The 14,207-nt window shown below is 44.3% G+C and overlaps 1 protein-coding gene across 1 annotated transcript; it reads left to right on the top strand.

Moving 5' to 3' along the window:
- Window positions 1-7,888: 7,888 nt before the first annotated feature.
- LOC139175073 (G protein-activated inward rectifier potassium channel 4-like) lies at window positions 7,889-11,728 on the top strand. Its single transcript, XM_070765920.1, has 3 exons — window positions 7,889-8,152; window positions 9,082-10,333; window positions 11,341-11,728. Exons 1-3 carry the CDS (start codon window positions 7,937-7,939, stop codon window positions 11,688-11,690), a joined length of 1,818 nt encoding a protein of 605 aa, XP_070622021.1. The 5' UTR covers window positions 7,889-7,936; the 3' UTR covers window positions 11,691-11,728.
- Window positions 11,729-14,207: the final 2,479 nt, after the last annotated feature.

Here is a 14,207-nt window from a genome sequence, read left to right as displayed (position 1 = left end):
AACTTAATAAAATTTATTTTTTAAAGAAATAGAAAGCACCTTTGGGACAGCTCTGGAAGAAGAGCCGAATGGTTGAGAAGCAAAACGTCTTCAAAGAAATAAACTAGAAACCCCAACAAAAGCACCTTTAGGAGAACGAAGTTTAAGGTTTGGACCGGGAGTCACCGCTCACAGTCACTCATGCCCTCATCACCTTGAGGCTCGACTACTGTAATGCTCTCTACATGGGGCTACCTTTGAAAAGTGTTCGGAAACTTCAGATTGTGCAGAATGCAGCTGCGAGAGCAATCATGGGCTTCCCCAAATATGCCCATGTTACACCAACACTCCGCAGTCTGCATTGGTTGCCGATCAATTTCCGGTCACAATTCAAAGTGTTGGTCATCACCTATGAAGCCCTTCATGGCACCGGACCAGGGTATCTACGAGACCGCCTTCTGCCGCACGAATCCCAGCGACCGGTTAGGTCCCACAGAGTGGGCCTTCTCCGGGTCCCGTCAACAAAACAATGTCGTTTGGCGGGGCCCAGGGGAAGAGCCTTCTCTGTGGTGGCCCTGACCCTCTGGAACCAACTCCCCCCCCCCGGAGATTAGAATTGCCCCCACCCTCCTCGCCTTTCGCAAGCTCCTAAAAACCCACCTCTGCCGTCAGGCATGGGGGAATTGAGATATTCTTTCCCACTAAGCCTTTACAATTTATGCATTGTATGATTGTTTGTATGTATGTTGGTTTTAGAATTAAGGGTTTTTTAGCTGTTTTGTATTGGATTTACATGCTGTTTTTACTCTGTTGTTAGCCGCCCCGAGTCTGCGGAGAGGGGCGACATACAAATCCAATAAATAAATAAATAAATAAGGAAGGGAAGGAAGGAAGGAAAGGAAGGAAGGAAGGAAGGAAGGAAGGAAGGAAGGAAGGAAGGAAGGAAGGAAGGAAGGAAGGTTGCAGCAAACAACGCTTGCCACTCGGTCCCTGAGAGCACCGTCAAAGTAATTAAGATTCCCTGTGTCTATTAATAAACCTTTAATCGTTTACAACAGGGGCTCAACAACTATATATAACCAGCGGGTTAACCTGGGCTATTTTGAGCTTCCCCAAGAAGGTTTGACTGCAGCTTGGTGGCTTCTCCTCTTTGGCATCTGGGTTTAGAAGAGAGCCTTGGCTGTGACTTCATAACCTCTTCCGCATTCTCACCCCCACCCACCCCACCCACCCACCCAGATGCAAAGAGGCTTCAACTCCGACCCTCAAAATGTCACTACAGAGCCCTGCACACCGAGACAACTGGACACAAGGACAGATTTTTCCCGAACGCCCTCACTCTGCTAAACAAAGAATTCCCTCGACACTGTCAAACTATTTACTAAGTCTGCACTACTATTACCATAGTTCCCTCTAAGCTGAGCAGTGAACAATCGCTCACTTAAAAATCATCATCAACTCAGAGTTTTCCAAACCTGCCCAGAAGCCGAGAGGGAAATTTTATTATTATTTCTGTGTCGCCCAGTCCCGAAGGGACTGCCGCTCAGACACTATACTTTTCCGCCCACCCCAAAAAATCATTCCTATCACCTATCTCCTCCCACTTAGGACTGTATGATTGTAGTTCGTTGCTTCTGTCCTTATGATTTATATTAATATTGATTGTTTCCTGATGGCTTGTTTAACCGGTAAGACAATCATTAAGTGTTGTACCACATGATTCTTGACAAATGTCTCTTTTTCTTTTATGCACACTGAGAGCATCTGCACCAAAGACCAATTCCTTGTGTGTCCAATAACACTTGGCCAATAATATTCTATTCTATTCTATTCTATTCTACTCTACCTCTACTCTACGCTATTCTATTCTACTCTACTCTACGCTATTCTACTCTATGCTGTTCTATTCTACTCTACGCTATTCTAGTCTACTCTATGCTATTCTATTCTACTCTACTTTACGCTATTCTACTCTACTCTACTTTATGCTGTTCTATTCTACTCTATGCTATTCTATTCTACTCTACTTTACGCTGTTCTACTCTACTTTATGCTGTTCTATTCTACTCTACTCTATTCTACTCTACTCTATGCTATTCCATTCTACTCTACGCTATTCTACTCTACTCTGCTATTCTATTCTACTCTACGCTATTCTACTCTACTCTACGCTAGTCTACTCTACTCTACTTTATGCTGTTCTATTCTACTCTATGCTATTCTAGTCTACTCTATGCTATTCTATTCTACTCTACTTTACGCTGTTCTACTCTACTCTACTTTATGCTGTTCTATTCTACTCTACTCTATTCTACTCTACGCTATTCTACTCTACTCTATGCTATTCTACTCTACTCTACTTTACGCTATTCTACTCTACTCTATGCTATTCTACTCTACTTTATGCTGTTCTGTTCTACTCTATTCTACTCTACTCTATTCCATTGTGATATCCCTTGAATGAGGCTCCCCCGTAGCAGCAAACATCTGTGTTCCTTGCAATTTGAAGCTCAGGCTGGTGTTTATTTTAGCAGCTGGGATTTGGTTTGGTAGCAGCCAGGAAAGCAGACCTCTTGCCTTGAGGTGGGAAAAGAGGGCGGTCAGCAGTCCTGCAGAAGGAAATCCCCCCACAAAAGCTGGGAGATCCCTTCAGGAGGGATTGTACAGCTGCGCCTGCAACAGGTCGGCCCCTGTTTTAAAGAGGAAGGCCGGGGCTCAAGCTGTGGCTTAGGTCAGGAGAGGGGCAGAGGATCTCCAGGGGTCTTGCAAGACCTCCAACCTCCAAGGGGGTTGAGCAGACTCTGCATTTCATCTTGTGCAGGTTCCTTCAATCAGGCATTAATAGCGCATCCAAGCTTGGCCCTCGGCCTCATCCAGACCGTTCTGCATATTTTATGGACGTGTTTCGTTGCAAAAAAAATGGACCAAGTCACACCAGCAAGGTGTTAGGCCAGTGCAGAAGTTGGTGATAAATTAACTAGGCCCTCGGCAGTCAGGAAATGCAGTGTGGGTTCCAGACAGATGAGTGTATTCAAGGATTGGTCTGGCGAATGTTTTGTACGCTCTGGTTAGTAGTGTGAGATTACCGGAGCAGAAGTTACGTAGGATTAGGTTAACAACTCTTGAAGCCTTTATGGCGATGTTGTTGCAGTGGGCTTTGGCTTCTTTTAAAAAGTTTGACTTGTTTTAAAGAGTTTGACTTGTTTTAAAGAGTTTATCAGGAATACGTATCAGGAAAGACTTCATGAACTCCATCTATAGAGTCTGGAGGACAGAAGGAAAAGGGGGGACATGATCGAAACATTTAAATATATTAAAGGGTTAAATAAGGTCCAAGAGGGAAGTGTTTTTAATAGGAAAGTGAACACAAGAACAAGGGGACACAATCTGAAGTTAGTTGGGGGAAAGATGAAAAGCAACATGAGGAAATATTATTTTACTGAAAGAGTAGTAGATCCTTGGAACAAACTTCCAGCAGACGTGGTAGATAAATCCACAGTAATTGAATTTAAACCTTCCTGGGATAAACATAGATCCATCCTAAGATAAAATACAGAAAATAGTATAAGGGCAGACTAGAGGGACCATGAGGTCTTTTTCTGCCGTCAGTCTTCTATGTTTCTAATAATTGGCCGAGCGAAAACAACAAAGGCTTTTGCAAATTGCAACCGTGGTCATACCTGGATGCTATCTTGAGATCTGGCCACATTGACTTTACAACCCATTTCACTGAGAGCCTCCAAGAAATTGTGAAACGGTCCTGGATGAGAAACCAAGTCACGGGGAGTTGCACGGGCTTCTTTCACGCAAGTTTTCACCACTTTGTGGTTTTGTCATTCAAACCTTCTCCCTAAGAACTCCTTCTCGGGGATTAGGCTCAAAGCGTTTCGGTTAACTGGTTTTTCTTCTTCCCAGCCTTGCCTGGGTGTGCGTCTCCTTAAATGCCTTTATGGGTAGGTGTAGGTGTAAAATTAGACTTTTAATCTCCCTACAGGAGTTTTTTAGGAATTTTCCAGGTGGCGGTGGTGAAACCCAGGCTGAAATCCAGTTTTCCTCTCCAGCTTTCGTTGTATATACACTGCTAAAAAAAAAATAAAGGGAACACTTCAACAACACAATATAACTCTAAGTAAATCAAACTTCTGTGAAATCAAACTGTCCACTTAGGAACCGACACAGATTGACAATCAATTTCCCATGTGGTCAGCACATTCAACTTTGTACAGAACAAATGAGAATATTCCACTCATTCAGATCTAGGATGGGTTCTTTGAGTGTCCCCTTTATTCTTTTGAGCCGTGTATATTTTTTATTACTGCTACTATTTATTTTACTTATTTATTTTGACTTCTCAAAGTGTGTAGAAGTGAGTTCTTCTCCCCTGGACGTTTCTTGCCAGGAGGGAAGTGTTGGGAGATTAACCCTGTGGGCAGTCGAGTCTCCCACTCAGCGTTATTCCTCCTCCTCCTCCTCCTCACCCCCGTCCCTCTGATTAAATCATCTTGAGATAATTCTGCCTGTCATTGAAGCAGATTAACTGACGACCTTCTCCTTGCAAGGCTGAATTGCAAGGCGGTTTTCTGGTTCTCTTCCTCACTTCTGCGAACGTTTGAAGGCTCCGAATAAGAGAGATGACTTTTCCTTCCAGAATGGATGGAAACCTTTTTGGGAGAGGGAGGATGCGGCTTGAGTTGGAACTCTGCTCTTGAGCCCAGCTGGGGGGCTCAGGGGTCTCCGAGAAAGACCAGCTGGACAGATTTCTGCAGACCGAGAGGCCTCCCCATAACTTTGGAGCTCTATCTGGCCTTCAGATCACATCCTGAAGCAACTATGAGGTAGGTGCACCTTTGAACACCAGCCATGTCTAGAGTAGAGATTATGGACGGAAGCGTCCGTTCTTCAGCTTATCAATTGATATCTCTGAACTTGCTTCCTGATTCCTTTCCATTTAGAAACAGTTGGGGCTAAAGAGACCTCCGAGTCCTTCTTCCAAAGGACTTTGAGTCCTTCTTCCCCTGGTGAGTCTTTGTATTTGTAGCAGTGGATCCTTCAGTTGCTTTAATCAGGAAAGAGGTTGAGAATCTCCACTTCTCTCCCATTTATTTTGCTATTTTGGTTAAGTCGCTTTCTGGCGAAAGGCAGAGGCTCGTTGGTTAGGGCTCCCTCGGGAAAACGAGCTTTGACTCGGCTTCTTCAGTGGCCTCCTCCTCCTCCTCCTCAGCCCAAAATGGCCATTCTCTGCCATTGTCCTCCACCTTCGTCCATGTTGTCCTTGAGGAACCTCTTAAAACTTCCGCTGGTGCGAAATGCAGAGCTCACTTCGGGATGGTTTGGGTCCGTTCTGCCCGATCTGGACTCTGTTGGTGCGATGCTTCCTAGAATTCTCTTGTGTGGACGTTCTGACAGTTGCTGTCCCAACATAAGAACCTAAGAAGAGCCCTGCTGAATCTGGCCGAAGCCCATCGAGTCCAGCATTCTGTGTCCCACAGTGGCCCTCCAATTGCCCATGGGGATCTTGAGCAGAAAGAGAAGGCAAGACCCTCCCTTTCCCTTGACCCCCAACAAATGGTACTCAAGGGAACCCTGCCTGCCTCAACCAACATAGAGGCGGCACTTGGACATCCGTTTCAATAACCACCTATGATACACGTGGCATCCATGAATCTGTCTAATCCTGTCTTGAAGCTATCAAGGCTGACAGCTGCCACAACCTCTTCTGGAAGTGAATTCTATAAACCAAGGACCCCTGGGAGAAGAAATATTTCCCTTTATCTGTCCTCACTTTCTTACCTATGAGCTTTAGGGAGGGGCCCCTGGTCCTAGTATTATGCGATAGAGAAAAGAATTTTTCTCTATCCACCTTTTCTATCCCATGCATGATTTTATATTGATTCAATTTAGACACAGTATGTGTCTAAATCGAGTCATCAACCTCTTCTCTTGCTTGGCATGACTCGAGCTCACCTGTGGCCACGCCAGGGCAGAAGCACCAAGAAGGGAGATAGCAATAGCATTTAGACTTATATACCGCTTCACAGTGCTTTTACAGCCCTCTCTAAGCGGTTTACAGATAGATAGATAGATAGATAGATAGATAGATAGATAGATAGATAGATAGATAGATAAGATAGATAGATAGATATATAAGATAGATAGATAAGATAGATAGATAGATAAGATAGATAATATAGAGAGATAGATAGATAAGATAGATAGATAAGATAGATAGATAGATAGATAGATAGATTAGATAAGATAGATAGATAGATAAGATAGATAGATAAGATAGATAGATAGATAGATAGATAAGATAGATAGATAAGATAGATAGATAAGATAGATAGATAAGATAGATAAGATAGATAGATAGATAGATAAGATAGATAAGATAGATAGATAGATAAGATAGATAGATAGATAAGATAGATAGATAGATAGATAAGATAGACAGATAAGATAGATAGATAGATAGATAGATAAGATAGATAGATAGATAGATAGATAGATAGATAGATAGATAGATAGATAGATAGATAGATAAGATAGATAAGATAGACAGGGCAGAAACCCAAACAAACAAAACAGTCAGCAAATATACAACTAAAAATTGCAAGATAAAAATAATAAAATCCACAGTAAGATCCAGTCTGTGATGGCTGATCAGCACCCAGGGGTTAAAACCAAGACAGCTCTCGCCCCAAGGGTGCAAAAAAAAAGAGAGAAGGGAACATTTGTGGGTCTGCCTGGCCACTGAGTGAATCCAACCCCCCCCCCCCCCCCCCCCCCGGAAGAGAGATCCTGGCCCAGGTCCTCTTCACCTGGCATGTGCCCAGCGGGCTCTAAATCCAGAGGAAGCCGGCCGGGAATCTCTTGCTTTCGCCATCTGTGACTTGCTCTTCCGGCCTGAAATTGGTTTTGCCATCTGCTCTTCACTGTCACTCACTGTCACTGCTTTGAGATGGGCGGCTGGACAAACCAGAGGACACAGCTCAACAAAATGCAAAGGGATGTTATATAAAGTCCATCTTCCCACGTGCTTGGCCAGTGTGACCAAACAGCCAGATTTTATTTATTGTTTAAAAAAAAAAATCTTTATTGAGTTTTAAAATAATAAGAGAAAAGAAAAGAACACAAAGTAAATCAACAGTACATAACACAAAAGTTAGCACAATCAAATCATATACCATAATTATTTATTATATTATGATATGTTATATTATATTAGAATATAACATAATCGGAGAGAATCAAGACAGCTTGATGGTACCTGAAAAAGAGAATGAATTTGACTCTCCTACTTTCAAAATGGACCATTTTCTCTTCCTTGCTACCCAATTCATTGCTTATTCTTTAATAGTACTACTACTACTAGTGGTAGTAGTACAGTGGTAGTAGTAATAGTAGTAGTAACAACAACAACAACAACAACAACGGAGTTGGAAGGGACCTTGGAGGTCTTCTAGTCCAACCCCCTGCTTAGGCAGGAAACCCTACACTACTTTAGACAGATGGCTATCCAACATCTACTTAAAAACTTCCAGTGTTGGAGTATTGACAACTTCTAGAGGCAAGTTGTTCCACTGGTTAATTGTTCTAACTGTCAGGAAATTTCTCTTTAGTTCTAAGTTGCTTCTTGTTTAGTTTCCACCCATTGCTTCTTGTTCTACCCTCAGGTGCTTTGGAGAATATAGTTTGACTCCTTCTTTGTGGCAACCCCTGAGATATTGGAAGATTGCTATGATGTCTCGCCTGGTCCTTCTTCTCATTAAAATAGACATACCCAGTTCCTGCAACCGTTCTTCGTGTGTTTTAGCCTCCAGTCCCCTAATCCTCTTTGTTGCTCTTCTCCGCACTCTTTCTAGAGTCTCAACGTCCTTTTCTGGTCTTCTCCAACAGGCTTGCTCCTTGGAGGAAACACGATGTTTGGGATTAGACCAGCTTTCGGTCTGAAGTAGCCATGGTGCTTCCTAATTGTAGGAGCAACATAGAATTGCAACTTGACAACAACCCCTACATTTACAACGATATCGGAGATGAGCCGCCAAAGAATGACGACTCCGGGGTCCGCAGGAATTCCATCCCTTCGGCTAAGCCCCCCACCGCAAAGTACATGTTGGCTTATCTGCCACGGCCTCCCACCGAAACAGGAGGCCATGGGCTCTCTCCTCCCAAGGTAGGTGCCCTCAATTAGGTTGCTAGGTCCCTCTAGATGCCTTTAACCTAGATCGAAAAATCTTAAATCATGGTGACTTTAAGACTTGTGGACTTCCAAGTCCCAGAACTTTCCGGTCAATCTTCTATGTTTCTAAGTTACAGTGGCACTAGAAAAAGTAACGTATGACCATTTTCCACACTTAGGATTGTTTCACTGTTTCATGGGATTTACAAGAAAGGTCATAAAACAGGGGAAAGTTCCACCGATGTCTTGCTTAGTGACAGCAAACTTTATTTTATTTTATTTTATTTTATTTTATTTTATTTTATTTTATTTTATTTTATTTTATTTTTATTTGTTTGTTTGTTTGTTTGTTTGTTTGTTTGTTTATTTATTTATTTATTTATTTATTTATTTATTTATTTATTTATTTATTTATTTGTTTGTTTGTTTATTTATTTATTTATTTATTTATTTATTTATTTATTTATTTATTTATTTATTTATCAATCAGATTTGTATGCCGCCCCTCTCCGCAGACTCGGGGCAGCTCACAGCAATAATAATACAATGTAAACAAATCTAATATTTAAGTTTAAGTTAATTTAAAACCCCAATTTAAAAACCAATCATACATACTAACATACCATGCATAAATTTTATAAGCCTAGGGGGAGGGAAAGTCTCAATTCCCCCATGCCTGACGACAGAGGTGGGTTTTAAGGAGTTTACGAAAGGCAAGGAGGGTGGGGGCAACTCTGATATCTGGGGGGAGTTGGTTCCAAAGGGTCGGGGCCGCCACAGAGAAGGCTCTTCCCCTGGGTCCCGCCAAATGACATTGTTTAGTTGACGGGACCCGGAGAAGGCCAACTCTGTGGGACCTAACTGATCGCTGGGATTCGTGCGGCAGTTGTGGTCATAACTTTTGTGGTTTTTTTCCACCCCAGCCTGAAACGATGACCCCTTTAGACAAGAGCCAGCTTCCCGCCACCACCATGAGCGCGAACCGAAGCGCTGTGTCTTGCAACTGCCACCCTGTCCTTTGCAGTTCGCATGTCCCCAATGTCAGGTCGGTCCTTTTGCAAAAAAGACTCAGCTTGGTGGAGCAGGCCAGCTTCAGCGCCGTGGGGCCTCCCAAACCCCAGCCTCCTTTCTCCAACGGCACCGACAAGCTGCCCAAATATTTCTGGCACTCCAGGACCGACCCGCTGCCCCCTTCTCTCCTGCGGGAGTTCAATGCTCAACTCTACCCGCAGCATGCGTTCAGTGTGCCCAACATCATCCACTCCTCCCGGAGCAAAACCCTCACGCGCAGCGTCATCTCCATGCCCAGCTCGGAGAAAGGGCCGAGCAAGCTGTGCAAACTCATCGAAGATGACCGGCAGTTCGCGGGCCGGAATAAGCACCAGAGGCAGCGCTACGTAACCAAGGTCGGGAAGTGTAAAGTCAACCTGGGCAACATTCAGGAGAAGAAGCGGTTCCTCTCAGACATTTTCACCACCATCGTGGACCTCAAGTACCGCTGGTTCCTCTTCATCTTCAGCATGTGCTACATCACCACCTGGGTGGTCTTCGGCATCATGTATTACCTGGATGCCTGGATACGAGACGACATCAACCACATCGGGGACCTGGAGTGGAAGTCCTGCATCGAGAACATCGACAACTTCATCTCCGCCTTGCTCTTCTCGGTGGAAAGCCAGCGGACCATCGGCTACGGTTCCCGCATCGTGACCGCCAACTGCTCCGAGGGGGTCCTCTTGCTGATGGCCCAGTCCATCATCGGCTCCATGATCGACGCCCTCATGGTGGGGTGCATGTTTGTCAAGATCTCCCGGCCCAAGAAGCGCGCCCAGACCTTGATCTTCAGCAAGAAGTGCGTCGTCTCCAGCCGGGACGAGAAGCTTTGTCTCATGTTCCGCATCGGAGACCTTCGCGACAGCCACATGGTGGACGCAAAAATCAGAGCCAAACTCATCAAATCCAGGCAGACCAAGGAAGGAGAGTTCATCCCGCTTGACCAATCCGAACTGAACTTGGGCTACGGCACGGGGGAGGACCGCCTGTTCCTGGTGGAGCCGCAGATCATCTGCCACATCATCAACGAGGTCAGCCCTTTCTGGGAGATGTCGGCGGAGGCGCTGAAGAGGGAACAGTTCGAGATCATCATTATCCTGGAAGGCATTGTGGAAGCCACAGGTGAGCGCGTCATGTATCCCGGCGGCCAGGTAGGTCCCACAGAGTCGGCCTTCTCCAGGTACCGTCGGCCAGACAATGTCGCTTGGCAGGGCCTGGGGGAAGAGCCTTCTTGGTGGGGGGCCCAGCCCTCTGGAATCAGCTCCACCCCGGAGATTCACACTGCCCCCATCCTCCTTGGGGCGACATGATTGATTTTTAATATAGTTAACAATTTTAGAGTAGTTTATTTAGCTTTATTTAATTGGAAATAATAATAATAATGATAATAATGATAATAATGATAATAATGATAATAATAATAATAATTTACTAGATTTGTTTGCTGCCCATCTCTGAAGACTCGGAGCAGCTCACAACAAACAATACAATATACAAATCCAATATTAACAACAATATTTAAAACCCTTGTTAAGAACAATCATGCAATCCAAACAAATCACACATAAAACGGAACAACCGAGGGGTATATCAATTTCCCCTTGCCTGGCGACATGGGTGGATTTTCAGGAGTTTACGAAAGGCAAGGAGGGTGTGGGCAGTTGATTCCAGAGGGTCGGGGCCGCCATAGAGAAGGCTCTTCCCCTGGGTCCCACCAGACGTTATTGTTTAGTTGACGGGACCCGGAGAAGGCCAACTCTGTGGGACCTATTCGGTCGGTGTGATTCGTGCGGCAGAAGGCGGTCTCATAGGTATTCTGGTCCGATGCCATGTAGGGCTAATTTAATTAAATTAGTTTAATTAATTTAGTTTTAATTAATTGGATATTGTATTTTATTGTTCTTTTTATACGTTGTAAGCTGCCCCGAGTTCTCGGAGATCCAATTAATAAATAAATAGGAATCAATGGAATTAAAGGTAGGCTGGATTTAGATAGTTTGTGGGTGCGAAGGGATGCCAGGCTGATAACACATTTGACTCTTCCTCCCTCGGACTCCTACACCGCGAACATTAAACTCGTCCGATACCTCCCAGCTGTGCCTTGCCTTTTCACATTCTTTTCTTTTTAGGAATGACGTGTCAAGCCAGGACATCGTACATCGAGAACGAAATCCTCTGGGGCCATCGCTTCGAGCCCTGCATGACCCTGGAGAAAGGTGCCTTCCACGTAGATTACGCCAAATTCGAGAGGACTTTTGAGGTGCAGACGCCGTTGCTGAGCGCGCGGGAGATCTACGACCTGAAGGAGATGGAAAACCAGGAGCTGAACTTCTACTGGGATCACCTGGCCCAGCCTTGCTGTTCGGGAGAGCCCAACCATGACGCCCAACGAGGGGGATGCCCCAACCAGGAAAGCTGCTCCAACTTCACGGAGGAGAAGAGGAACAATGGATACCGCAACCACAGTACCAGACTCTGAGCGTTTCGAACCCGCTGTCTGAGCGTCTGTGAACCTACAAGGAGGGAGAGAAAAAGCCAGGCACGGCGGCCTCGTAGCGTGGCCATGTTGCAATCCATGGCGGAATCGAATGTAAAGTAGAGCATCGTCTTGAGTGGGGCGCCATTTGGGATCCGGATCACAAACGTCCCGACTAAACCGGTCATGACTTTGGATTAGTGTCTCCAATCGCCGCTCTTTGCACTCGGAGCTGGAACCACGCCAGAGTCTATGTTGCACCTCCAAGGGATTATCTAGGACAGTGATGGCGAACCTATGGCACGGGTGCCACAGGTAGCACACGGAACCATATCTGCGGGCACACGAGCCGTTGTCCTAGCTCAGCTCCAACGTCCATGTGTGTGCCGGCCAGCTGATTTTTGGCTCTTGCAGAGGCTCTGGGAGGGCGTTTTTGGCTTCCAGAGAACCTCTGGAGGGATGGGGAAGGCGTTTTTACCCTTCACTGACTCCAGGGAAGTCTTTGGAGCCTGGGGAGGATGAAACACGAGCCTTCTGGGCCCTCCAGAAGTTGGGAAACCGGCCGTTTCCAGCCTCCAGGGGATGGGGGGAGCTGTTTTCGCCCTCCCCAGGCACTCACTTATGGGTGTGGGCACCCATGCACGCTCTTTCAGCACCCAAGGAAAAAAAGGTTCGCAAGCAGAGGTTACATGTGTGGAGCCTGCCACAATTTATTTATTTATTTATTTTTTAAAAAAGGTTGAACTACTTTTGCAGTTCCAACAGCTGTGAAATTCGTCCAGAGTTTTTTTTTTTTTAATGTGCTTGTTTGTTTTGCCACCGGGGGGAAAACGGGACTTAACTTGCGCCCACTCAGTCCTCCTCCTCTTTGCTGTGCCCCAAACACATCGCACACCCCTGCAAGCCATGGGCCTGGCCGCGGAAATGAATGTTTTTCATCTTTTATGGTGCCATAGGAACTCTCACGGTGGGTGTGTTGCCCCCATCCCCTTTCTCTCCCCCCCTGGCCCCATCTGGGTCGGCTCCCTTTGTTTATTTGTTTCGGTTTTTTGCCGAACTGATGCCTTTAGTTCCCGAATTCTCCTTCTGTGCTTTCTTGCAGGGTCCGTGTGATGATTGTAAGTGAGTCTTTCTTTTGTCCGCAAGGCTATTTGGAAGGGGAAAAGACCCCCGGCAAGCAATAAAGTTCCTCGTTGCACAGCACATTACAACCATGGAGTGTGTTAGTAGTCCACACTGGTTTAACAGCCAATGATAGAAATACCAAACCCCAGAGTATATTTTATTTTATTTATTTATTCATTTGTCCAATACACAAATACATAGGAAGAAAAATAGACATGTGATAATATAAAAGAGGGTGAAAATGAACTTAGAGGAGAGGATATATGAAAGGATGAGAATATATAAGATAGGTGAAAGAAAGGAAAGATAATTGGACAGGGGACGAAAGGCACTCCAGACAATAACACAGACTACTATTTTAAAGGTATTATTTACAAGGTGTACAATATCATTAATATTATACACTAACCACAATACAATTCATAAATACACAATACAAGCAACATGGTTATAGTCATAAGTGGGAGGAGATAGATAATAGAAAGGATGAGACGAAGAAGAATTGAAGTCTGAGTAAATAGGTGGACAGTGTTGTTGGAATTGTGATGGCATGCCGTGAAAAACATCCTTGTGTCTAGTTGTTCCGGTGTGCACTTCTCTATAGTGTGGTTTTGAGGGTAGCAGTTGAAACAGTTGGTGTCCAGGGTGTGAGAGGTTGGGGGTACAGTTCATTTAGTGACTGTCTAAACTTGCAACTACATTTTAAAAAAAGCGACTTATGAGACTAAAACACATTGATGAATTTATTTTATTCTCCTTATGTACACTGCGAGCATACATACCTAAGACAAATTCCTCCAAGTGTCCAATCACACTTGGCCAATAAAGAATTCTATTCTACTCTACTCTACTCTATTCTTCTATTCTATTCTATTCTATTCTGTTCTGTTTACTTGATTCTACTCTACTCTGTTATTCTATTCTTCTACTATTCTACTCTATTCTACTCTACTTGATTCTATTCTATTCTACTCTATTATTCTATTCTATTCTATTCTAATCTATTCTACTCTAATATTCTATTCTATTCTACTTGATTCTACTCTATTCTATTATTCTATTCTACTCTTCTCTACTCTATTATTCTATTCTAATCCACTCTATTCTACTCTATTCTACTCTACTCTATTATTCTACTCCTCTATTATTCTACTCTACTTTTCTCTACTCTATTATTCTACTCTACTCTACTCTTCTGTACTCTATTATTCTACTCTACTCTATTATTCTATTCTACTTTTCTCTACTCTATTATTCTACTCTACTCTACTCTTCACACTTTTTGCAACCTGCAGATAAGCCAAGTCAATGGAGTAGCCAGATTCACTTAAGAACCCTGTGACTAACTTAACTGCCACTGGGATTCACGGAACAACTGGGGGGGAGAAAGCTCGT

The sequence above is a fragment of the Erythrolamprus reginae genome, chromosome 12 (assembly GCF_031021105.1).
Source record: "Erythrolamprus reginae isolate rEryReg1 chromosome 12, rEryReg1.hap1, whole genome shotgun sequence".
Lineage (NCBI taxonomy): Eukaryota > Metazoa > Chordata > Lepidosauria > Squamata > Dipsadidae > Erythrolamprus > Erythrolamprus reginae.
The sequence above is the reverse complement of the archived record's forward strand: the minus strand, read 5'-3'. Positions and strand labels throughout refer to the sequence as shown.

What these genes read in the sequence shown, in the direction of transcription:
- LOC139175073 (XM_070765920.1), top strand. Translation starts at nt 7,937, where the DNA reads ATGGTGCTTCCTAATTGTAGGAGCAACATAGAATTGCAACTTGACAAC. An exon ending in ATGGGCTCTCTCCTCCCAAG is followed by an intron (nt 8,153 to 9,081) that starts GTAGGTGCCCTC and finishes TTTCCACCCCAG; the next exon opens with CCTGAAACGATGACCCCTTT. An exon ending in AGGCATTGTGGAAGCCACAG is followed by an intron (nt 10,334 to 11,340) that starts GTGAGCGCGTCA and finishes TTTTCTTTTTAG; the next exon opens with GAATGACGTGTCAAGCCAGG.